Source organism: Marmota flaviventris, chromosome 13, assembly GCF_047511675.1.
Source record: "Marmota flaviventris isolate mMarFla1 chromosome 13, mMarFla1.hap1, whole genome shotgun sequence".
Classification (NCBI taxonomy): Eukaryota; Metazoa; Chordata; class Mammalia; order Rodentia; family Sciuridae; genus Marmota; species Marmota flaviventris.
In genome coordinates, this window is record NC_092510.1 from 81,239,090 (window position 1) to 81,266,420 (window position 27,331).

General features: G+C 42.1%; 1 protein-coding gene across 3 annotated transcripts in view; it reads left to right on the forward strand.

Moving 5' to 3' along the window:
* The first annotated feature begins 834 nt into the window (after positions 1–834).
* Positions 835–27,331, forward strand: part of Palm2akap2 (PALM2 and AKAP2 fusion) — a 465,668-nt gene continuing 439,171 nt past the window's right edge. For all 3 annotated transcript variants that reach the window (XM_071600827.1, XM_071600829.1, XM_071600828.1), the window contains exon 1: positions 835–872. In XM_071600827.1, coding sequence (XP_071456928.1) covers positions 868–872 — 5 coding nt within the window. In that variant the 5' untranslated portion in view covers positions 835–867. The remainder of the gene's footprint in view (positions 873–27,331) is intronic.

Consider the following 27,331-nt stretch of genomic DNA (forward strand, 5'->3'; position numbering starts at 1 on the left):
AACACAGGCTTCCCGAGGGTGGGGGTTGCTGTAGGCAGGGAATACACATCCCAGAGGAGATGATTACACGGGCGGGGGCTGCAGTAATTTGGGGAATCGCATTCAATATACCTTTTGTTTTTCAAGAAACAGAGTAGGGAATAGTTACATCGGACAAGCATCTTGCTGGCAGGCGCGAATACGGAGTGCCACGGGGAAGGACGCGGGGTCACCAAAGTGATGAAACACCGCATTAACTTGCCGCCACGCAGCTGGACTTTTCCTTGGGAAACTCAGACAGATGCCCCCGGGGCTGGCCCAGCGGGGCTCCCGAGCCCGTGCCCAGCCCACTGGGGGCCGGCCTTGCTGGTTGCGGAGGCCAGGAGCCTCTTGGCAATTTCCAAGCGGCGAGAGCCGCAACCTTGCCAATGACTCAATCATGTCCCTGCGCCCTCTGGGCTGTGCCACCCGCAGCAGCCGCCCCTCTCCCCCTCCCAGCCCGCTGCTGCCCCCAGGCTCGGCGCAGCGCCGCCTGTCCCAAGGGAACGCCGGGCGCACCTGGCGCCGCGGGCGGGCGCCTGGGCACTGCGCGCGGGTGGCCCCATCGCCTGGCGCGCAGCTGCCGGCGCGCTCCCTCCCGAAACCCCGAAGTGGAGTGGCTTGTCTAGCGCCCGGCGAACAACATTATCCAATTGCTTCCCGTTTTATTCGCAGGCTGGGAGCCGAGAAAGCCTGAGCGTTCACTTTCAACCCTCCCGGGGAGGAGGGTGCGGCGGGCGGGCGGGCGGGGAGGGCAGACGACTCCGGCTCCACCTCGCGCTCGGCTCGGGCAGAGCGAGCAGCGCCGAGAGCCCCGCAGCAGCGCGCCCGGCCTCCCGGAGCCCCGCGATGGAGTGAGTATCCCCGCGCCGCGCGCCGCTCGCTGCCTACTCTCGGCTCGTTGCCATGGTGACCGAGGCAGCAGGCCGATCCGGCTCGGTCCCCGTCCAGCATGGGTGTTTCATTTCAGCCCAGAGTGTACGCCTCGCGTTTCTATAGCAGCCGCCAGGGCGGCAGGAGGCCAGGGGTAGGAGCTCCGGGGTGCGGGGGTTTGGTGCGGCTCCCCTTGGCCGGCAGGGCCTCCCCGGGGAAGATGCTGCTAAGGAGCGAAGCACGTTCTAGGCGTCCCCTAGACTGCTCAGGGAGTTGGCCGCAAGAGCCATTACTTCCGATTCCCACCCTTGTCAGCATTATTGGACTGCAGTTAAAAGGGGGGGGGGGCGGTCACTGCGGATCGGAAGCAAATGTGGCTCCGTGCGAAGCGCGTAATGGAAGGATGATGAGTTAGTGGGTGTAGGAGCCAAGGCTGCAAGGTCCTGGCTACCAGAAACCAGGGGAGGACCCAGAAGAATTGATTTGCTTCTGGGATAATGGAGAAAAGGGACAAGAAATGTACTACCGGCGGCCAGAGGTTCAATTACAAGGTTTGGCACCACGCACACTGACTGCATGGGAGGGGTGGGGAGGAAGTGGCATGAAGACAAGAGAGGCGTCACCCAGAAAAAGACACAATAAAGGGCCCCAGCGGTGGGTCTGGGCTAGGGTTCCCCTCTCCTCTGTCTTTGCATCCCTGCGTTGCTTTTTGGTCAGTCTCCCAGCTGCTGCCGCAGCAGGGCCACTCTGACAGGCGCCAATCCCTCCCAGAAAGGTTCAATTTTGGAGCCAGCTATTAGAGCCCCGCTCACTTGGTCAGCTTCTCCCCTTCCTGATCTCCTCCCACGGATACTCCCTGACATTGGAGCCGCATGAAATCATATTTCACATTGGAGATAATGTCATGTTTTCAGGTATCAGGACCTTCATGCTAAGCCCCATACACCCGAGATGCTGCTTTTATTCTCTGCGTATCTGATCGTGTGGATGCAATTTAATCCTCACCAACAAGCTCGCTAAAGCATGGTGAGAGATGCTGTGGCCTTAGGAGTGGTGGATTTCAGGCCCTACCTGCTACTGGTGCTATTGATGTCCTATGCCAATATTTTAATATCTCTGAGCCTCAGTTTCCCCATTTGTACAATGGAGACAAAGATATTTCTTACTCCCTATTAAGCATGACTAAGAGGATCTGATAATTTTTGTATATCTCCTAAAGGGCTTTGTAAATTATAAGCTATGTGCAAATCTAGAGAGCAGTTAAGAGCTGGGCTCTGGAGTCAGAGTATCTGGGTTTGAGTCCTTGGACACATTGCTGAAGGGGGTTAATCTTTCTGAACCTCATTTGCCCCATCTGGAAAATTAGAATATTAATAGTAACTATTTCATGTGATTTTTGTGAACATTAATTAAGACAAATTAGTGTGTGTGTTGGGGGGGGGGTGATTCTTAGGACAGAGCCTAGCACAAAATATACTTAATATCACCTATTTTCTGTAACTACGATCTGTTATTTATTATCATGACTATTTTTTATTATGACTATGAAATGTCCAGCATTTTCTACTGACATTTTATGGGGAAACAGGTTGGCAGCTAGCTTTTTTTTTTTTTTTTTTTTGAGATTATACAGAAACAGAATGTCCAAAGGGCAGTGAGAATAGCACAGTCCCAAGTCACCATGGTCGTTGTGGGCAGCCAGTCAGAAGCGATAGTGGCATGGTGTACAGGACAGGGACTGGTAACGTGGCCTCTGCCTGCTCCATTCTGGCTCCTCATTTGTTTTCCTAGGCTGTCCGTAACAGGAGATTGACAGTGGCCCTGTCACCTTGCTGTGTGGGGTTAAAGGGCAGTTCCTTTCATCCTCATGCTCTGCTATTCATGTCATGTACGGTGTATTTCCTCTGGGCAGAGCACATGGCCACTTCCTTCTGTGGAACAGTGCTGAGAGCCACGGCTGAGTCTGTATGGCCCCTGTCATTTTGCCAACAGTATTGATTGACAGGCGAGGCATTACTATCCGCCTCTGCCGCAACTTTTGAGTTCTCGCACTATTTTGGAGTTCTCGTGGGGATTTCCGGGGATTCCCCGAGAGTTCCCATTGGTTGGGGAAGTGCAGGAGGAGGGATTTCCAGGAGAGATATTTCCGGCTGGGGGTTCCTGGACAAGCCTCGTGGCGTTCGGGACGATTCCCCGGGAGCTGTGTGGAATGTATAAATACCTCTGTTGTCCTGCAATAAACGGCTCCCACTCCTGCTGTATCAACGTACACAAGTTATTCGTCACCCCCCGGGTTATTTTGCTGCAGCCAGACTGCGGCAGAACAGCATAAGGCTTGCGTTCAGTTTGCCTCCTTGGAACTTTCCACCATTTCTCCTGGACCCCAGCTAAGGTTGCTGCAGGAGGCCTGTCCAGCCCTCTGACTCCTGTGCACACGACTTCTCTCCCCTCTCCGGGTCCAACAGCCTCCTTCTCACCCGATCAACCTGGCCTTGACTTTCCCCATTCCACTTGACATTCCAAAGTCCTCCTGACCTTTCACATAACCTCTCCAATTTCCAGTGGTCCATCTGCTCTTGGCCCCACTTCCTTAATACAAATAGTTCTCCCCACCCCCTTCCGAATAACACCTTTTCTGTCCTTTCTTGGGTCTAACACTAGTCCCCATGTGCCAAGTCCTGTACTTGCCCTCAATCCAAATCCTCACCTCTAATCTCCCCTGTAGCACACAGGTTGCTTTGAATTATAAGTGAGAAAGGGACTTGGTTTCCCTCACTCACTGTGTCTACCTTCTAAATTAATTAGAAGAGGGAATGACATTTACTTTTTATTTTTTTCATTTAACCAACAAATATTTGTTGAGATTAGCAATGGTCAGTAAAACAGTCATGATTCTCATCATCTGGAGTTCAAAGTCTAATAAGGGGTAAACTTCAAACCAGTAAGCCAGGCACAATAACTTCCACAAAAGGAAAGGACACATACACACACACACAAAAAAAAAATTACAAGAAGAGAAAATAGGTTAGATTAGGAGCTCAGAGAAGCTTCTCTGACAATCTGATTGTTTTTATTTGGTACTAGACATTGAACCGAGGGGTGCTCTACCACTGAGCTACAGCCCCAACTTTTTTTTATTATTTACTTTGAGAAAGAGTCTCACTAAGTTGCTGAGGCTGGACTCGAACATGCAATCCTCCTGCCTCAGCCTCCCAAGTCATTGGGATTACAGACATGCAGTGAGAAGCTGATATTTAATTGGAAAACTGAACGATGAGTAGGAATTGTCCAGGTAAGAAGTGAAGGGAGAGACTGGGGTTGTGGCTCAGTAGTAGAGTACTTGCCTAGCATATGAGGCAATGGGTTTGATCCTCAGCACATAAAAATAAACAAATAAAAGTATTGTGTCCATCTATAACTAAAAATATTTTTTTAAAAAAGAAGTGAAGGGAAGAAGCATTCTGGGCTGATACTAAGGCCCTGAGGCAGGAGCTACCTTGGCAAGTTGGATGAATTGAAAGAAGGGTAGTTGCCGGAGCTTGTTGTGTGGCGGAAGATGGGCTCAAGGTGAGACTGAAGAAGGAGGCCAGGTAGATCACAGAGTGTGGAATAGTCCATGCAGGGACTTTGGATTTCACCCTGAGTGCTTCAGAGGGCCACCAAAGAGATTTGTACATGGGCATGATGATCTTTGTGTTCTATAGTACCACAACTCAGAAATTTAAAAAATAAAGAAAACATCTTTTCTTCTGAAGAGATTTAAAATACCTGACATGGAAAACGTATCATAGCTCAAGGAGAGGGGACTATCGATTTTCAAAGCCAGACCTTGGTTGGGCGCCAACATCTGAGAGTTGGGAGTAATCCTAGGTTGTCAATGAAAAGGAAATGAAGTGAAAATAAGAACAGATAGTCATGCATTCCCGAGCATTATTGGTTTTGATAAAAACAAGAGGTTCTTCAGTAAGAAAAGCGTCTGATAATAAATAAGCAACCAGGACACCATGTGACTGGATCTCAACCTTTTCTTGCTGAAGTGTCCTTTTCGGGATGTTTGGATCAGAGAAGACTCACCCCTGGAGAGCCAGAGGCAGGGATGTGTCGCGTTGCGTTCAGTGCCCGTGTTCTGGGGCAGTACCTAAGTATCGGGCAATGGCAGGTCCGTGGCTGGCTCCTTGGTGGGCGGGGTGTGGGGCTGATGTGCTTGGGAGAACACACTTCAGCACATGCAGTTACTAATGAGACACCACTTGGAAGCTTTGCCTCACACTTCTCCGGAGCAGTCTTCCAAACAGCGTGGGCTGAGAAGCCGCACAGAGAGTACAACACAGGGAGCCTTCCATTATTGCCATCCCTGCAGCCCCGGGTGGCAGCCTCAGACTGGAAGTGACATGCCCCACCTGCTGATAGGTACCTGTTTTTCACATGCACCTATGACACAGAACGAGCTCAAGGCATCCAGAAGAGATGGTGAAGCCTCTACGTGGGGTTTTGCAAATGAGCAAAACTGGGCTATGAAAGGGTGTGGTGCGACTTGGGATCACAGATCAACCCAGGTCCTGACCAGAAGCCTTCCTTTGCTCACACAGCTCTCCGCTTGTTCAGCAGGATTTACTGAATATCTTCTATGTACCGGATAAATGGGGGCCATCCCTACCCCTGACCCGATCTTCAAGGACCTTCCCGTTTGGCCTGTGTGACTATGGAGGCGAGGTGCTGTTGAACTGGTTTCTTGCTAACCCTGCCCTGTGGCATTTTGTGTGTTCAGCATATGGTGAGCTTTAAAGAAATGTGTTTAAACACACATGTAGGGGCTGGGGCTGTAGCTCGGGGAGTGGAGCACACACTCAGCATGCTAGAGGCCCTGGGTTCCAGCACCAGCATCCCCCCCAAAAAGTGTGCAAAGCTTTTGAAAGTTAAATTTTATGATAACGTACGGCTTTTAAAAATAGAATGCTTTGGAAGTTTGTAAAGTAAACCTCCCCATTTTCCATTCTTTCCTTCAAATCTCAGTCTTAGAGGTAGTTACCAAGAACAGTTTGAAAATATCCTTCCACAGAGTCTTCCAGCAAACCACAGAGTTGGGAACGCATAATGACATAGGTTAATATGGGTGACACTCTTACCTATGGGATGCCATAGACTGTCTGCAGCTTGCTTTTTCCACTTCTTTTATATTGTGTATACTTTTATGTATCAATATACACATGCCTACTTCATTTGCTTTTATTAACTGCTTAGTGTTTACTTTGGGAATATAGTTAATCAGCCCCTCTTTTTTTTTTTTTGTACTGGGGATTGAACTCAGGGGCATTCGACCACTGAGCCACATTCTCAGCCCTATTTTGTATTTTATTTAGAGTCGGGGTCTCACTGAGTTGCTTAGCACCTTGCTTTTGCTAAGGTTGGCTTTGAACTTGTGATCCTCCTGCCTCAGCCTCCTCAGCCACTGAGATTATAGGTATGTGCTACCATGCCTGGCCCCAATCAGCCCCTCTTTAATGGAAACTTATATGCAATGCTACAACAAACATCCTTGTAAACCTTGAAAATGAATCTGAATACTATTTTCCAGAAATGAAATTGCTGGGTGAGGGCATATACACATTAAAAAATTTTCCAGGTTATTTTCAAGTCTCTAAAAATCTCACATCACCACCTTTAACCTTTGAGAGCACCTATGACCCCCCCAATCCTTGACAGTCCTAGCCACATTATATATTTATGTCTGAAGTTTCTGTTTGGCTAGTCTGGCGTCCTGCATTGGTGCTGTCAGTGGTCACTGGTCCTCACTACTTGTTGGTATCTCAGAGAACACTAGCCAGCCGTAAAATATGAGGATCCAACGGAGCCCGGAGATGATAAAATTCACAAAGGCAAAACTCAAAACATCTCTTCAGCTTTTGAAAGTGGTCAAGGAGGCTTTTCTAGAATCTGTCGGATTCAGACTTGGTAGATAATGATTGCTTACTCTTAAGGTTGAGGAAATCTTTCATCCTGCATTTACCCTCGGTGGCCGTTGTATTGTTGGTTTGACATTTCCAAGGTTTTTAGTATTTGCAGTTTCTAAACATTTATTATTCAATCAACATTTTTTTTGAGTACCTTTTTCATCCTCAGCACAGTTCCAAGCATAGAGAACACAGCAGTGAACCATTAAATACTATTTAATTAGATGAGACAGACAGTACCTGCAAAGTTCAATGTCAGACAGTGGCAAACGTTAAGAATAAAAATAAAGCAGGAGGACGGGGAGAGTCCTTTTTCGTAAAGTTGTCAGGGAACAGGATCCAGGGGTGGAGAGTTTGAGCGGACTTGAACAAAGTGAGGGGCGAGCCTCACTGTAGAAGGAAGAGTCGTCGCAAAGGTCCTGAGGCAGGCCCATGTTTCTGGCTTAGCATCCCTCTTGGATCTAAATGGAATCAGATCACCAGCAGCCCTTTCGTTAACTGTACTCTTTCCTGAATTTCTTATATTGATTCAGTATTTAGCTGGAAGACTCATTTTTAAGCAGAGACCAAAGGTATTCTTTTTGCTTCTATAAACAAACAAATTGTGGATGAAATGATAGAATCCTGTCTTTCCCCCTCATAATTCTGTAAGACACCATTCCATTGTGTTCTGGTATCGACTGCTGCTCTGGAAAAATCTGAGGCTCGCCTGATATCTCCTCTTTGTAGGTGGCTTGCTTTCTACTCTCCCTCCCTGGCCCCTGTGATTTTTATTTTTATTCTTTTGACTCATCATTGATAGAATTATTTTTAAGCACTGAAAGCTTTGTAACTTCTCTGTGATATTTCTCACTGCAATCACTCTGTTGGGTTTTCCTAGACAATGGTCATTTTTTTTTTATCGGAAAGTTGTGTTTTCCTTTATTTTTCATAAAGATATTTTCTTCCTGGTGTTCAGTTTTAAAAAGATCTATTTGTTCTGTTATCTACGCAGGGGCATCTCACGGTTATGGCTGCCATTAACTATTCATTTTAAATTGCTTTCTTTCCCTTCTTGATTTACCCATGAGTTTATTTATCTTTAAAAATCTATAGGTAATTGACTATCTTTTAAAGCAACATTTGTTTGATTTTCATTCTAATGTAGCTTTCATGTCTGAAATAGGTTTTATTTTTAATTTTTTTTGTAGTTGTAGATGGACAGCATGCTTTTTATTTGTGTATTTTTTTTTATGTGGTGCTGAGGATCGAACCCAGTGTTTCCCACGTGTAAGGCAAGCACTTTGCCACTGAGCTATAGCCCCAGCCTGAAATAGTTTTTTTTTTTAAATATTTTTTTAATTGTAGGTGGACATGATATATTTATTTATTTATTTTTATGTGGTGCTGAGGATTGAACCCAGTGCTTCACACCTGCAAGGCAAGTGCTCTACCGCTGAGCTATAGCCACAGCCCTGTAATAGTTTTATTCTTACCTTCAATTTATTTCCTGACTCTGCTAATTCAGTTTGCACTTGTTTATTTTTTTTTAAAGAGTTCATAATTTCAGGACTGGGGTTGTGGCTCAGCAGTAGAGTGCTTGCCTAGCTCGTGTGAGGCCCTGGGTTCAATCCTCAGCACCACATAAAAATAAATAAGTAAAATAAAGATGTTGTGTCCAACTACAACTAAAAAATAAATATTAAAGAAAAGAGTTCATAATTTTTTAACTGCTTTGTATGGAGAAGAATTTATCTGAAAATTTTATGTATTCTTGTGCTTGTTTCCTGAAATATATATATCTGCTTATAAACCTTCCTTAAAAAAAAAAGCAGTAACTATGCAAAATAGAATCTGTACCTATTGAAGGATTTGCATTTGTCACCCATTTGCAAATGGACACAGATCTATCGAGGAAACCTGTTTGCCTGGGAATAAGGTGGAGACTACCATTAGGGGAAGACATTGACATTAGATCAGATATTTTGTCTCATGAATGTTTTTTTTTTTTAAACTCTGCAATGTCTTTTGTTTAAGAAATGCTTCATGAGTGATCGGATTACTCAGGTGACATATCGCTGCTGTGTGTGTGTGTGTGCGTGTGTGTGTATGTGTGTGTGTATGTGTGTGTTGGGATAGACAGATATTGGTGCTTATTTATTATAACTCAGTTGACCTTGATTAGCATCTATGGAGCAGGGTGGGGCAAGTCATCCATCAAGGTAATTGTGATTCCCCATTTCTTTCCCTATCTCTTGTCTCCGGACTATTCTTCCATGTTACATTTTAAGTTTTAGGGTTTCATGGATAACAAAGATGCAGAGTGCACACGGAGCCCAGTTGCTGTCACTTCCTGCATCTCTGTGGGGTGGAACCAGTCTCTCCACATAGATTACCCCATGACTTACCTGTTCCCTACCTCCCAATCAACCCTGGTACCCCCTGTATTCTCTCCTTACTTGGAGAGAAATTTTAAAATCAATGGAGATCTGTGGAAGTGCATAGCACTTTTTAGGGTTGTTCACTGATTTAATTAAAAAATTTTAGTTACTCTTTTTGGCAGATGATTGTCATAGCCTGTGATATGAGACTCTTAGTTCTTTGCTACTTTCAAAAGTAACACACTTTTTTTTCATTTTTTATTTATATATGACAGTGGAATGCATTACAATTCTTATTACACATATAGAGCACAATTTCTCATATCTCTGGTTGTATACACAGTATATTCACACCAATTCATGTCTTTATACATGTACTTTGGATAATAATGTCCATCACATTCCACCATCATTGCTAACCCCATGCCCCATCCTGTCCCCTCCCACCCCTCTGCCCTATCTAGAGTTCATCTATTCCTCCCATGATCCCCCTCCCTACCCTACTATGAGTCAGCCTCCTTATATCAAAGAAAAATTGGGCATTTGATTTTTTTTCTAAATCTTTATTCATTAGTTCATCTCTTCACGTTTCAAGCAGATGGAAGACTTCCCTTTACCATATCTTTGAGCGAATGAATCCATGAATCTTGCTTTCCTATAATGATAGGAGCTATCAAATATTGTTTTTGACAGAGTAATTCTGTCTTTTTTTCCCTCTCAATTCTTAGGAATACACATGGCATAAAAGCTCATGAATGAGACAGTAAATGCTTTGCAGAAGTTTTGGGGAGGGGTGTGGATATTCTCCATCTCACACGCCCCTCTCTGCCCACCTCAGCTCTGTGCCCAGCGAGGCTGACCTCTACGCATTGCATCAGCTTGGCTTTCTTGCCTTTGGACTTCCTGATGGGCCTGTCAGTGGAGGGCACCAGCAGGAGAGCCAGGTCTGGGGACAGTGAGGTCACTGCACTTATTGTACAGTCTCCCTTCCTGTAGGGTAGTGGGTGGGCAGCTGCGGCTCTCCTCTTCTGAGGGCCAGAGCACCTGCCTGAAGCCCTCCCTACAGTTTTTGCTGTAGTTCTCTCTCTGACCACTTCCTTCCTGGGCTCCTTTAGGATGATGTGTGGCAGGGGCTCCTCCTGATGCTGGGTTAGCCCCTGAACTCTCCCCCATCCCTGTTGATTTCCTTTAGCTCCCCACGGCCTTGGGAAGCCATCCCCTTGTGAAACTCATCTCAGTTACCCAATCTGACTCTACCAGCTCTTTCTAGCTGGGGTCCTAACAGAACATAAGAAGGCTGGGAGTATTTGAAGACTTACGGTAACATGTTTTGTATTACTGAGATGGAACTTGGGAACTTTTGCTTGTGTACATGTTCTGATCACCAGTTTTCCAGGCTCCAATGGTGGAAAGAGATACTTGAGCATTGATTGTTAGGAGCACACTTACAGGCTACCAATGAGTTCATTTGCTTCTCATTGAAGATGTCATTTTTCTTATAATAAAAATTTCCCCTAATTTGATTCCTAAGAGGGAAATCCTGTCTCAGTTATGAGGAGGCTTAATTAGAATTTTGTTTTATTTAAGGAATTTTTATTTTATTTCTTTTTGTTAAAGGAAGGAATTTTCTTAGTCAAAATTCTGCTTTTGTGAAGGGACCTTCAAAGTGTTTGACCTACTGTTTGAACAGAGGTGACAATTTAACCTTTCCATAGTGTCCATGAATGCTTCCTAAATTGCTGCCATGTCAATTAAATCTGCACCATCTTATTTAATCTTCTTTTTCACAGATAGTGAAAAAGCATAAAATTCAGTTTAATCAAAAGCTATTTTATAACTTCTGAATTAATATGCTCTAAATTAAGGATATTACAGTCCATCTATTTTAATCTAGCATTTCACACTTGGATAGTTAAGTTGTTATTTAGGCTGCTTGTTCTGCTTTCAGAACCTCCATTTCTCTGTCAATTATGTTATTCCATTCATTCCTTCAACCTGCAATTATTATGTACCTACTATGTTCTGGACACTGCACTGGGTACCTGTAATATAAACATAAATAAAACAAAGTCCCTGATATTACAGGGGCCACATTCTAGGGAGGACCAAATTACTCTAAGTAATTGCAATGAGATATTCTGTGTTTGGTGTCAGGGGAAGGTTTGACAGGCTACTGTCTGTGAGAAGCACAGAGCAGGGGGGAGAGGAGCCACGCTGGATTTTAGGAGTCCAGATATTCTAAGAGGGGATAAAATTCCAAGCTTGTCCTTAGATTACTTCAGCATCAAAGCATTGTGCTTAATGTCTACACTAGTTATCTTACCCCTGGCTAAGCCACTTTCTAGAAAGAAGAATCCAAGTCAATTCCAACATTAAAACTGGCTTGAACAATTGACCTAACCTTTGCATGTTTCTGTCTGCACTGCTGAGTCTGAGTGACAGTTCCCCGTGGTCCCTGGTGCTGCAGCACTGTGGGGCTTGTCTGCCCCCCTGGAGGAGTCAGAAGCTGTTTTTCAGATGACAGTGCAAAGTGGGATCACCAGTGAGACAAAATAAAGAACAAAAAGCAAACAAAACAAAATAACAAAGCAGAAGAAAATGTTGCCTACACATGTGGCTTTGTTCTCTATAATTCATATGTGCTAATAAATAAAAATAAAAACCAAACAACAACAGACATGAAGATTTGTTGGGCACTGCAGAACCTTGTTAGACGCTTGGTTTGTTTTAGCATCTTTGATAAAATCACATCAAAAGTCTCTGGACTTTTAGGAGTCCAGATATTCTAAAAGCGGATAAAATTCCAAGCTTGTCCTTAGACTGTCCGGGGTTGTGGCTCAGTGGTAGAGTGCTTGCCTAGCACGTGTGAGGCACTGGGTTTGATCCTCGGCACCACATAAAAATAAATAAATAAATAAAATAAAAAGATATTGTGTCCATCTACAACTTAAAAAAAAAAGTCTCTGGACCATTGAAAGACATTAAAATCTGCCAAACTGTAGCTATAACCCATTACGAGAAGCACTGAAGAAGTGGGTCTGGAAACGATTTTGAAGTCCCTTTAATGCCTGTCTCACCTCTTCTCTTCCAGAGGGAGGTGCACAGCTTTGAAAATTAAGGACATCAATAATAAGGTCTCATTTCCTAAGACAGCCCCTCTCACGCTGCAGTGTGCACAGGGATCAGCTGGATCTTGAATGCGCAGGTCTGGGTGGGGTTCTGTTTCCAGGCTCTCAGTGAAGGTCGCCCAGGGTGCTGCTGCTACTGCTGCGGCTGGTTGGCGACCACATTTTGACCATGCATGTTCACAGGGCAGATGGTGCAAGGCTGGATAGAAAGCTATAAGTGGGGTCTCCTCCTTTTACACTTCCCCCAAACAACTCTCCTGGTAGGGAATTTTGCCCATGAACTAGAATTTAGCAATCCTTGGTCAACCAGGTAAATAAATATACAAAGCAAAACCTACTTCATTTTATTTGGCGTAACTCAGCAGTTCCAAAAGAATGAGTTAAGAAAAACAGATTTAAAAATAATTAAAGCAGGATGGGGATGTGTAAATGCTTATAAGGTAGATACAGGTAATCTTATATTTTAAAATACAAATCTGAAAAATTTTGTGGTCATAAATTATTTAGAATCTAAGCATATTTTCCCTTGGGTAGATTTTTTGACATTAAAAAAAAAAAAACAACAACTGCTGAATCTAATTATCTGTGGCCTCATGTGCCTGAAAATCAGTAAGAAAACACTTGGTGTAACTGTGAAGTTGTAATTACATGACTGTGGTGGTTAGATGAATAGGATGTGCTAGACCAGGAAGCTTATGATATTCTCTTTTCTGAATAAGATGAACAAATGTGGAGATCCTTCCGATTAAGTGCAAGGGAAAGGCAGCCTACTATATAAAGGATAATTCAAACATGTTATGGTTTTAAGTTGTGTTTTCATTTATGTAAGATGGGATTCACTACTCAAATTCTTTCATTTTCAATGTTTCAAGCTAAACATTCTAAAGATATTTGAGAGGTAAGCGTCATGAAACAAAGTTCAGGTATAGGTCCTCGATTGCCTAATGAAATGATGGTTCTTAGGATGTGGGCAAATTAAAGCAGAGTTTCTCAGGATGCCCAGCGTGTCTTCCCTTCGTCTTGTCAGTTATCATTACAAGTGTGTTACTGTATCAGGTGGTATGTGTCTGAATTCAGTACAGTAGAGCAGTAGTGACCATGCTTGGGAGAACAAAAAACGTGTGTGTGTGTGTGTGTGTGTGTGTGTGTGTATGAGACTCTCTACTTTGAAAAAAAATCATCTAAAGATTTTATTTTTATTTATTTTATTTTTTAACATTTTTTAAATTGTAACACAACATCAACATCCACCTTGACATAATCACCAAAGCATGGAACCCAACCTGCTCCAATTCAGTCCCCAGTACTTGCTCCCTGCTGGCCCCCAACCCGCTTCCCTCCCTTCACTCCACCAATCCTTCTTGAACTCCACCAATCCTTCTTGAATCCATGTACAGTTTACTTAAAAAAAAAATACTGTCCCGTGGACACACCTGTTGCTGGACCCAGCTTGTCCCATCCATGCACATACAGAAAGTTCGGTCAGATCATCCCACCGCTCTTCCCTTTCCCCATCCCCTCTCCTGCCTCAGTCTCCTTGTCTGCTCTATTCACCTTTCCTCTGTTTTGATGAAGTCCCCCTCCCCTCTTTGTTTTCTTCCTTTCTCTCTTTTTATTGGCCCTCACCCCTCCGCCCCCGACCCTGGCCCCAGCAGGCCTCGTTTTGGATTAGCTTCCACTTATCAGAGAAAACATTTGACCTTGGTCTTTTGGGGTCTGGCTTGTTTCACTGAGTGCGATAGTCTCCACTGAGACTCTTTTAAAAGCTTCCTTCTTAAATGCCACCCTTCCAATATGCATCTCTTTGTCCTATTTTGGCACTTCCCTCCCAACTTTTTTCCACATTTATCCTTCTCTTGGGAATTAGAAAAGGATTCTGAAGACCAAAATCCCAGGTTGTTGGAAAAACTTTGACACTTGTCAATCTCAGCCCATATTTTCCAACTGAATGAGATTGGCCCAAGGTATTCATGGACCCTCTGGGTAACCAAGACCAGAGTTTTCTTTCTTTTTTTTTTTGGTAGTGCTGGGGATCAAACTCAGGGCCTCATGCATGCTAGACAAGTGCTATACCATTGAACTACATCCCCAGTCCCCAAAGAGAGACTTTTAATAGTCTATTTCACAAAATAGGTTATTGTATATAGAGAGAATATATCTATACAATAAGTATATGTACAGAAATATAGGTGGCATAAAATTTAACATTGTAACCATTTACATAAGTGGCATAATTTACCATGTTGCACAGCTACTACTTTTCCAGTGTGCTTTTATTATCCCAAACTGAAACTCTATATTCATTAAATAATAACTTCTTATTCCCCCTTCCCCAGTCCTCTCTTCTACTTTGCTATGAATTTGCCTAATCTTGGTACCTCATGTAAAGAGCTTTGTACAGTATTGTCTGTTTGTGTCTGATTGATTTCACTTAGTATAATGTTTTCAAGGTTCATCCATCTTTAGCATATGTCAGAATTCTACTCCTTTTAAAGGCTGAATAATATTCCATTGTAGACTATACTACATTTATCTGTTCATTGGTTAATGGACATTTGGGATGCTTAGACCTTTGGGCTCTTGTGAATAATGCTTCCATGAATATGAATGTACAAACATCTGTTTGAATCCCTGCTTTCAATTCCTTTTTTGGAGGTGGATACCAGGGATTGAACCCAGGGGCACACCAGTGAGCCACATCCCCAGACTTTTTCTCATTTTTTATTTTGAGACAGGGTCTTGCTACGTTGCTTAAGGCCTGGCTAGATTGCCTTCAGCTTGTGATCTTATTGTCTCAGCCTCCCCAGCCTCTGGGATTACAGGTGCATACCACTGTGCCTGGTCCTGCTTTCAGTTCTTTGGGATACAGGGGTCATGAATCATTCTTGAATGCCTATTATGACTCAAATATAGTATTTTCTAGAAGCTCAAGTCACAGAGGAACTGGACAGAGTCCCAGCCATCATGTGCACACATGAATGATACAAGAACAATTTTGTATACCAATAAGTGGTACTGAAAAAAAAAATTGAGGACCTGATTAGGTTATCTTGGGATGCAGCAAGAGGTAGATTTGGGCAGCCTCACTTAAGATAGAGCAGAAGCAGCTGGTGCTATATGCACACCTGTAACCCAGTACTGAGTCCCAGTGTGAAGCTGGTGATGGAAATGAGCACATGGTGGTGGATGAAGATGAGGTCAGAGACGAGGTCAGGGGGACCTTCCAAGCCACTCATGGGTGTGTATGGGTGTCATGAGGCCTTAAGCTCATGCAATTTTGGAGACCCTTTCTAAGAGAAAGGACACAAAAATCTCTCCCTTTTGCAAGTTTTACCAACACACCTTGGACCATATAAATACCAAGTTCCTTCCAGAGCTTGAAGGGACTGCATAAGAGAGGGGCTGTGACCTCAAGCATCAGCAACGCCACAGCGACCTGCTTCTGAGTCCTGAGAGAGAGGGGTTGGGTTTTTGTTTTTGCCTTCAACTATTTTCTGTTGCTATAACAGAATATCTGGCACTGGGTAATTTATAAAGGAAAGAAGTTTGTTTTGGCTCATGGTTCTGGAGGCTGAAAAATCCAAGAGCAGGTTCTGGCAGCTACGGTGTTTCTGGTGAAGGACTTCTCACTGCTTCACAGCACAGTGGAAGGAAAGAGCCACACAAGTGGAACTCACTTTCGTGACAACCCCCTCTCGTGAGAATGTCCCCACTCCCATGAGAACTCCCTCCCTTGGGAAGAACGGTATCATCCAGTCATGTGGGCAGGGTGTGGTTAGAGGCTGTTCTGGTGCAGCAAGTGATATTCGATGGTGCCTGAGTTGAGGGCTACGGCAGCCCCGACAGCAGGAAGTGGTTAGATTTCCTAAGGTCTCAGAGGAGAATTCCAAGCTGGGATCCCTGAGGACAGCCGGCATCATTAACTCACTGTTTCTTCTCCGCCTCCTGGAGCCCGGGTCTCAGCACAGCACTGCAGCCATATTCAGCCGAGTTAGGAGCTCACTGGGCCCTCCAACTTTCTCCACGCTGTATGACATTAACCTAGACCAGAGCCGCCTGCTCTTTCTCTTCTCAGGTTTCATTGTCTCATGACGGAACGCCTGGGACATTGAAAGATGAATTCTCTGTAAGGGAGATGCCCATATATCACACCAAAGGTCAGAGGCCCCGGGGCCAGGATCTTTGTGGTCCACTATCCACACATTTTTCAACACTATGAGATGGCTTCAGATTCAGGAGGAGAGCTGCTATTTGTCATTTGCAATTTATGACTGTTCACTTCTTCAGCCACCAGAGGATGGCCTTTCGTCTGGGCTGTGAAACATCATGACTGATTGGTTTTCTAAGGCGGGAGAATGCTCCCACTTTCTAAACCAGCACATCCGGGAGCTGAGGAAAAGCTTTGCCTGTGAGGAATCCGCCTGTTGCTTAGCGTAGTGTATTTATGTTTGGTGAAAGTAAAAGTGATATGGTGTGTGTGTGTGTGTGTGTGTGTGTGTGTGTGTATGTGTGTGTGTGTGTGTGTGTGAGAGAGAGAGAGAGAGAGAGAGAGAGAGAGAGAACAGGAGAGAAGACAAAAAAGCAGAGACTTTCCCTGCTCAGAGCAGCTTTTCTGTGGGTCTCAAGAAGTCCAGTGAACTGTGGGGACACGGGACTAAATCAATCAGGGTCACTCCAAGTGAATTTGGGCTGACTAAATAAAGACACAGACACAGAAAGTACCTTTTTCTTTGAGTTCAGTGACTGCTCCTCAGCCACAGCTCCCACATGGCGGGCAAAGCAGGCAAGAAAGAGGAGGAACACACCTCGAACCTGAGTTTTATTAATGGGAGGACCTAATGCATGGAGCATTCTATTAAAAAAAAATGGGCAGAAGGGCAGGATTACAACAAACAGGTGGGTATAATTCAACCCCTTCAGGTGACCCCCACTCCCAGAGCTGCACCTTTCTTTTCCCAGTGGAGGTAAGGTCCAGCTGCATCGCAAGGTGCAGTACCTGCTCAGCACCGCTTTACTCAGGACTTAAAGGTGTGTGCAAAGCTCCTGAACAGGGCGGCCCCGACAGTAAACAGTGACGATGGTTGGCAGCCAGGGCGTGGCAGTGGCCTCGATGAGAAAGGTATATGCTTTGAAGACTGACTCACAGAGAAACTTTTTTTGGCAGATTCTTTGTGTATTGTGGCAGGAAAAGAGAACTCAGGACGAAGGCCAAGGTGTTTGGCTTTGAGTGGCAGATAAATGATGTGCCATTTGTTCAGAGAGGGAACCCCTGTTTGGGGGTGGGGAGGCAAGGTTGGGTCCGGGCCAAGTTTTGTTTGAGATGCTTGTTAACATCCAAATAGAAATGTCAGGCAGGCAATCAGCTGTATGAGTCCCGTGTTCAGGGAGGATAAGGCATTCAGCTGGGGAGTCTTCAGGCCATAGATGGTGTTGAAGGTCATAAGAATAGATGGGGTCATGTTGGTAGAGTGTAGACAAAGATAAGACTCCCGTTGATAGTCAGAACTTTCCAGTGTTCCATCATCAATAGTTTTTATGTCCTTTATCAATCTGACCATTTTCATAAATATCTCTTCTGACTATTTAAAAAATCTTATTTAAAAGCATGCATATGGCACATATATAAATAATGCCTGCATATCTCAAGAGAATATATGGAAATGGGTTTAGCACCTCTGTGCCCATTCATATTGAAACCCTTTGGTAGACCAGAAGTAGAAGAATTTTGTATTAAAACCTTACAGCAAACACAATACTTAAGGGAAACAGTCCCTTCAAAGGAACTTTAATTAATTAATTCATGTTTAATAGATTTCCCTATTCTGGAAATAAGGGGAAAAATACAATATGTGGTGCTGTGTGTCTGGCTCTTTGACAAGCATCAAGTTTTCAAGGTTCATTCACATTGTAGCATGTATCAGATTTCATTTCATTTTTATTGCTGAATAATATATCATAGTTAAGCTTTTAACACTTGAATCAGCTCTAGGCAGAATTATGTCATCCATAATTATAAATCATATTTTATTCTAACTCAAAGTATGTTGTCCCATTAAAACACTTTTTTGTAGAAAATTCAGAGAAAAACTTACATAAAAGAATTGTACATTAACAAATAAAATGAATTCACAAGGGAAGAAAACTTCTAGAGGAATGAGTTTATTTTAACAGTGTTATCACTGACTTCTTGATACGTGAATCCCAGCAAAGTATCTTTCGAATGTAATGGGAGATGCCGCTTCTGGGTGAATCTCAATTTAGAAAACAAACGCTGTATTTTCTGTATTTTCTCTGTATTTTCCATGGGCTAGAAGGGTACGGGCCCAGGTGAATGAATGGGAGTGCTCTTACATTCTTGTTTTGAACAGAACTTAGACGTGACATCACAAACACACACCTTCCACCTTGGTTGGTGGTAGTAGATCTCACTTTTCTCCCCTCTCACTGGGAGGCTGACGCCATACTTCATCTTCCTGGTTCCAAAAGTGCGTGCTCCCATTGGCCATTTGGATTTGTCCTTGCGGGTGTCTGTTCCCTTCACGTCTATCATCCTCATTAACAGAACCCTCCAAATCAATAGCCAGTCTGGGTTTCCATCGAGAAGTGACAACTGGACAAGGGTGGTGTCCTCAAGGAGAACTGTGTGTAAAAGGCAGCCCAAGGAAGAAGCCCAACAGGGATTCTCAGTTGGGTGGACCCTCTGTGTGCAAGCAACAGAAGCCAGTTCTGACTATGCAGGAAAGAAATGTTTGGGAAGGATGTGCGGATATCTAGGAGACTGAAGGAAGAGCGGAAGCACAGTCTCTGGGAAGGACCGAAGCCAAGGCAGCTCCTGGTCTCCAGCACAGGGTGCAATGGACAGGCCAGCAGCTGGGAGGAACAACTTCCAACCCCATTCAGACTCTGAGCCACTCAATTCAAGAGTCATAGGTCCACCCTGGAATCAGAGGGAGAGTGGAAGAGAAAATAGGAGAATAAGGAAATGTGGGCTGTGTTGCCAGAAGAGAGAAGGATGATGGATAGATCAAAGGAACAGCTGTCCCCAAGGGAGGACCCAGACTCCATTCTACCAACACCAGGGGTGACCTGAGTGAGTTCCTGTGGGCGAATCCAAGAGTCTCCTTCGGAGTTACTTTGGATTTTCTCTAAAATATAAAGCCATGGATGATCCAGGCTCAAAGTTTTACTCCAACTGGGTGTGGTGGTGCATGCTGGACATGGTGGCACATGCTTGTAATCCCAGTGGCTCAGGAGGCTGAGGCAGGAGGATTGTAAGTTCGATGCCAGCCTCAGCAACTTAGCAAGGCACTAAGAAACCCAGTGAGACCCTGTCTCTGAATAAAATACAAAATAGGGCTGGGGATGTGGCTCAGTGGTCGAGTGCCCCTGAGTTCAATTCCCAGTAGCCCCCTAAAAAAGTTTTATCCCAGAGAACCTGGATCAGTGCAGAGCCAACCTATCAACCAAGCAAAGCCTTTAAAACACATGAAACAAGAAAGTTATAACTCAGGATAAGTTAGCTGTAAAATATAAACGAATGAGGTAATATACAGGGAATTATTGGGAACATGGTTTTTTAAATGATGGCTTTGGTTTTAGAATAATTGAGTGACACATCTTTTTTGCCAGTTGTTGGGAGCTGCCACATAGGAGTTGAACGCCCCCTAGCTTTGAGTGATGGAAAAGCAGAGACTGGTTTCTACTGCACAGGGAAGCAGGTGGATCCCCATCTCCCCATCTCCACTCAGCAGGGGAGTAGACGGTACCCAATGGGAGTGGGCTGCCTTCTTGCTCCTTTATAATACTACCCCTTACGTTTTTTGGATGGAATGTTCTATGGAACATGGTCTCAGGCATGCGCTCTCTCTTTTATCTGCCTCTCTTGCTTCCCTTGTGGGAGCTGGAGCTGAGGAGCCGTAACTGAACCCCAAGAAAAATGTACTCTCTGTGTCTGTGTGATTATTCAGTGTCAGCCCAGTTTATCTGGCGTGATCCCATCTGATTTAGTCACGTGTAGCGACAGCCAATAACTACAGAGAAAAATTTAGAAACTCACTATTAATCTGTTTATAAAACTATCATTTGCATAGAGAGGAAATTTTGGTTTGCTGTTCTTTCTAGCAGGAGGGCTTACAATCAGCTCTTGCAAAAGAGGAAGGGCCAAAACACATCCTTGTTTTATCCAGGAGGCAAATATCATGATATCTATTAAGTGTAACTCAGACTTTTAATCAAAGCACAGCTGGGGCTTAATCATATATGGGGGAGATTAATTAGGCATAGGTTGTGTTTGTGGGCAAAGGCAGAGATGGGATGTATGGAAGGGAAATCATGGTCTGGGGGGGGGATGGCTAAGCAATCCCCAAGGGGTGTGTTGTGAGGGATGGGATTTCAGTTCTCTGAGGGCTTCTGGGAACGCTGTGATTTCATATGTGGAGGGTATGTGAGGTGCAGTGGCCCTTCCCTGACACAGTGCCTCCACCTCCACCTTAGTTAGACCTGATGGACTTTAGGACCATCTTAAGGCTTATATATCCCCAGACCTTGACTTTGCAGGTGACATTAAGATGCAGGTTCCATGTGAGCCTCGACAGCAGGGGCCTTGTCTTGATACTCTCAGGATTTGGGGTCATTGCTCATTTTTGTTCCTTGAATGAAAGGTCTGTGGGATAGAAAATCATAAACCAGAAATCAGAGATAATACTATTGCCTGAAGTCTGCCTAGTAATGCAGAGGAAGCCAAAACCTCACCAACGTGGAACGCTTATAAATAGATCTACATTTGGAGTAAAAGATTGTCCCCTTTTCACCAGTACGTGTGATTTTAGTCACAGGCTTTTTTTCATAGATGCCCTTTTTACCAAATCCTGTATGTTTCTTTCTTTTCTTTGTTTGCCGACAGTGGTTTTTTCCCATTTACATTTTTAAAAGAATAAGTATTACATTTGCTAAATCCACTTTTCTAGATCCAATGAACTACATGGATTCTCCTTGCTAATATTTTGTAGAGGCTTTTGTATCTATGTTTATGAAAGGTATTGCCTGTGATTTTCTTTTCTCCTAATCCTTTTGTCAGGTTTTGGTGTCAGTGTGGTGTGGCCTCATAAAACCAGCAGGGAGGGGAGTCTTCCTTCTCTCTTTTCTTGAAGAGTACATTTAGATGGGGTGTTATTGTTTCTTCTTGAAATGTTTGTTGAAATTCAAAAGCAAAATGGACCCCATTGAATTTTCCTTGATGGAAGATTATAAGTGCAATTTCTTTTCTTTTTTTTTTAATTTTTATTATTGGTTGTTCAACACATTATAAGTGCAATTTCAATTTCCTTAATAGATAAAGGTGTACTCAGACTTTAAAATTTCTCTTCATGTTAGTTTTAGTAAGTTGCATTTTCCAAGAGATTGGTCCATATCATCCAAGTTGTTACATTTGACAAAAGTTTTTCATAATAATTTTTATCTTTTTAATGTGCCCATGAATCTAGGCTGATGTACCGTCTCTCATTAGTTTTTTTCAGATATAATTAACTTTATCAATTTTTCTAACATACCATCTTCTGTTTTTATTGATCACTTTATCGTTTGTTTTCCATTTCATTTATTTCCGTTTTTTTTCTTTTTCATTTCCTTTTCTTACATGTACTTTGGGTTGAATTCATTCTAAAGCATCTTAAAATGAAAACTTAGATGATTGATTTGCACAACTGTTGATTGTTGTGATTTTGTTGTCATTCAGTTTGAAACATGTAAGAGTTTCTATTGTGATTTCTTTTGTGACTTATGAGATACCATTCGGTATTTTTTTCCTCTCCTGCAGAATTTCTTTAGCATGTTTCTATGTCACATGTCTATGCTGGTGACCACTTCTCTGGGATTTTGCTTATACACGAATGTCTTTATTTCACCTTCATTTTTAAGGAATATTTTTGCCGTACATACAATTTTAGGTGGACAGTTCTTTTTCTTTAAGCATTTTCAGCAGCGTTTTATGTGATTCTGTTGGTCTTCATTTTCATTAATTCTGGTGAGAAGTCACTCATCATTCATGTCATTGTTCCCTTGTATATGTCTTTTTTCTTTGATTACTTTTAAGATTTTCTTGTGTTTCAGTAGTTTGACTCTGGTGTGTCTAATCATCATCTTGTGATTTTTTTTTTTTTTTTGCCTGGGGTTTAGAGAGCTCTTAATGCTTTTTTTTTTTCTTTTTTCTTTCAAATGCCTTTTCCACCTCTCCTCTATCCTTTTGTCTGGAACTCCAATCATTCATATATTAGAATTTTTGACAGAAATTCAAATAAATATTTAAATTTTAGAATAGTTTCAGATTTATAGAAAAACTGGAAAGATAGTTCAGATAGTACCCCTGTTTATTATGTTAACATTTATTATAAAAAGGAACTAATAGTGGTATATTTTGATTATCTAAACTACACAGTAGATTCAGATTTTACTAATTGTTCTCTACTGTTCTCTTTTCTGTTCTAAGATCCCATCCAGGATACCACATTGCCTTTAGTCACCACGGCTCCTTAGTCTCCTCTGGTCTGTGACAGTTTCTCAGACTTTTCCTGGTTTTTATCATCTTGACAATTTTGAGGAATACAGTTCAGGTGTTTTTTAGAATTTCTTTGCATTTGGGTCTGTCTTGTGTTTTCTTCATGGTGAGAGTGGAGTTATGGGTTTGGGGGTGGAAGACCACAGATGTGGAGAACCAGTCCCATGGCACCACCTCAATGGTACAAGCTAAAAGCATGACTTACTCCATTACCTGCCCAGTTCACTGTTTGCCAGTTTCTCCATTGTGAAGCTACAAGAAGGGGCAAGAAGTTAAATTCTATCTCTTAAGATGGGGACTATCTAGATAATTTATTTGAATCTTTTCTGTATGGGAAATTTCTCTCTCCTCCCCATTTATTCAATCATTGATTTATATCAATGTGGACTCATGGGCATTTATTTTATACTGTAGGGTATAATTAAGTGCTACCTTTTTCATTTTGTTGCTCAGAATCTTCTGTTTTGATCAGTGGGGGCTCTATCAGGTTGGCTGTTATCTGCCTAGGTTTTTCTATATTTTTACTTTTGGGAACTTTGGGAAACTCTTCACTTATGTTTTTTTCAAATGTGTTTCCATTTCTTTATTATTTTCTTGTAGGACTCCAATTTTTTATACTTTAGAGTGCTCAATATTATCCCATAACGCAGTATGAGGTGATGCTCATTTTTTCTATTTTTTTTCCTGTTTGTACTTCCACTTTGATAATTTCTCTTGACCTATCTTTAGGTTCAGTAGTTTTTTTTCTTCTGTATTTTCCAATCTGCCATTGAAATTTTGTTGCCAGATATTTATTTTTAGTTCCAGGGTTTTTTTATTTTTTTATTCTCTGTTTCCACATTTCTACTGAATTTTATTATCTTTTCTTGTTCAAGTTACATCAATATGCTTGTAGATTCTTTGACATATTTTTCATAAGGTCCTGATGTATTAATTTCAATATTTATCATCTGTAGGTCTATTTCAGTTGACTATATTTTCCTCATGACTCTGGGTCACATTTTCCCCATGTCCAGTAATTTTTGAATTATGTACTATAAATGAAAGATAATCCATATAAGAGGTTCTGGGTTCAGTTACGTTTTTCTGAAGACTGCTATACTAACAAGCAGTTAATTACTGTTGGCTTCCCTTAACTTTGTTGAAGGTTGATTTTAGGATTTGTGAGGAGGTGTTGCCCTTTGGCTTAGGGAGGACCCACTCTTAAGAAAGACCCTCCTGAGATTTTGGTGGCATGTCCAAGGTGTTTAACAAGCCCCTTTATGTAAGTAATTGTTTAAATAATATATTTAAACAAATTGGTGGGTGTCTTCTAAGAAAATCTGGCCTGCTTCTATTCTGTATAGACTCTGGGCCTGGTTTGTTTGTTTTAATCATACATGTGTGTGTGTGTGTGTGTGTGTGTGTGTATGAAATATAAATAAATAAATATATATATATATATATATATTTATGAAAATATGAATAAAGGAAAAATATCTGAATAGAGGAACTCCTATGCTCTGTGTTCTTTTTTTTACTGTTATGCAAATGACATCCATTATATTCTGATTATTTCCTAAAGCTTTTTCTGAACCTCTAATCATAGTTAAAGTCATACCAATAAAATAATATGACAATTTATTTAACTAATCCCTTATTAATGCACATTTAGGTTGTTCCTAGATTTTTTCGTTACTACAAACAACATTACAATTCTTGACACACACCTTTGTATATGTATTCAAATTCCTAGAAGCAGCATCGCTTAGCCAAGAATTTGTGCTTATACAATTTTATGATTTTTGCTAGTATGCTTTCTTTTTTTTTTCTTTATTAAATTATTTATTTACTCTAATTTGTTATATATGATGGCAGAATGCAATTCATTTCATAGTACACATATAGAGCACATTTTTTCAAGTCACCGGTTGTACCCAAAGTATTTTCATACCATTCGGGTCTTCATACATGTACTTAGAGTCATGATGTCTAACTCAGAGCTCTATGTTCTTTTAAACACTTTGTTTTGCTTGTAACATTTCCAAATGCCCCAAGCCTATCATCTATTAAAAAACACTAGGACACTTAAATTTTATTTTGAAAAATGTACCTATATCTTTCTAGCAGTGGCCATCAGTTAATCACCAATTTGGGTGACTATGTATTGATAGGCTACATGCTACTCTGCTAATCTAATAATGGGAAAAGCTCTAATTAACCAAAATGCTCCCCCATACTTTGTTTGGCCATCATGGTTTACATGTTGATTCTTTTTTTGATTTTTAAGCATCTCTGATCTTTACTACATATTGACAAAATATCTTATTATTATGTTGGCATAATTAGAAGCACAGAACAATTTGATTTCAGCTTCTCAGTCATCCTGGGCAAAGTTCACTCTTAGCAACTTGCCATCATTGTTTTAATTTAATATATGAGGACAGCTTGTGGTTTACAGGACCCAATTTAGTTCTCCTTATCAGCAATATTTTGCCATCAGTCTTTGCTCAATCAATACTTTTTCTTTCCAGTCTTACCTGGACGCAAGTGGGTGGGCAATTGGTACCCCTCTTGTCCAGTTGACTGTTCAGCACTCACGTATGCCTTGCCTCCCTGTCATGGTGGTCTTCACTTTTACTATATCTATAGAGACATTTGGAATGACAAAGGAAAACTCCCCATTAATTGGTATTCTAAAAGCATTTAAGTCCACCTGCCATGCTAAATTTCTTTAAAAAAAAAAACTCAGAAGAGATAAAAAAGATGAAAATTTTTAGTCCATAAAATTGAGACAAATGACCTCTGGAAGCAATTCTCACTAATTATAGAGTTTGGCAGAAGAGCAGTCAGTGTCTTGTTTATGCTTTGCTTTGGGAAAGATCAACTTCACCTCCCTAAAAGAGGGAGCGAGATCTCCTCCCTCCCTCCCTCTCTGCCCCGTCACCTGTACCATTCAAAAAACTGGGCAGCTTTATGTCTGTTCATTTCAGGGCACAAATTCTTTGACTGCTATGCCAAGGAAACAGGGAAGAAGATAGGGAGGAATTACTTTTTGTCCACTGTAGTCTTGGTGTTTAGCTACGAGAAAGTAGAAGAAGACAAGGGAGAGACAGTTGGGTCCACGGTGGTGTCTTTGTTGAGACAGCGACTGTAGGAGGGAGGGCAAGTTTCCTTGAACAACGATGAATTCAGTTTTGTACCTGCTCAATTTGAGGCTCAGATTGTTAAGATTTGAGGTGCTGTCATTTCATTATAATCATTGAGACATTTCAAAGAGACTCAGGGGAAATGACTGGGAGGAACTTGGACATGGGATCAGAGTTTTAAGACAGAATTGATATGGATTTGTAAAGCATATAGTAGCTGAAGCCATGGATGTAGAAAAGAGAAAAGGGCCCCTGAATAAATCACCACGGAGAACCAACATGTGAAGCACAGGCAAAGGGAAAGAAATAAGCGAAGTTGGGGTGACATAGAAAGAGAGATGGAAAGAATTCAAGGACAGAATGATGGCATTATGGAGAACCGCTTTTCTTAATTTCGACACTTGAGAGACATTTCTCTCTCGTGTTTTCTCTACATTTCTACAATAAATACACAAGCAGATTTTGTAGGAATTTCCTTACAATGACCCTCATTGAAAAAAAAAATGGTAAAATAACTGTAGGATCATCTTTTGTAGATGGAAGGCTTAGCAGGGATCATTTAATAGGTGCTAAATACTTAAAAGATTTTGGCCATTTTCATTGGTCTGAAGTACTTCTCAAACATCTGTCCAGTGTCCACTCTTAATTTTCATTCCTCAATAAGCCCCTAAATTAAGATGGTTTCCATTTAATTTCAGAATGGATTAAATGTATTATCTCCATTTCTAAAGTTGCCTTTTTCAATGTTCACCATAGTTTACACTCAAGGTAAGATAAACAAAGCACTTGGTAGTAGGAGTAGAGGAGAAGGTTGGGTTTCATTTATAATCATTAAGATTTTCAAACAGATTGCCATTTCTCAGGACACATACTTATCTAGGAGAGGTGATCGATGGGCTCTTCCCAGTGTCCAACAGAGACAAGGTACAAACAGAGGAAATTAAAGCTCTGGAAAGAGGAAATCACTGTTAGCCAACTGTTATAGTGGCTTTTTTTTCCCAATGAGAGGTAAGTCAAAATTTAATTATATCGCTGATGGCTTGGGTTTGATAAGTGTAATGGATGGTAAGTCATAGATGGCTTGAAATCGATTTTTTTTTGTTCAGTGAGTAATAACATGTTTGCTTTGAAATATGTTATCTATATAAGATTCAATGGGTAAAGCTGTCCACCCGTCTCTGAGGAGAGAACTCTTGAGAATTGCAATATGGCAGCATCAAAAATATATGAAAAATATAAAATATATCTTAAAAAGGAGAAATCTATGCCAGGAACCCCTCCAGATGCCATGTCTCTGGTTACTGGAGACAAGCTCTCTGTT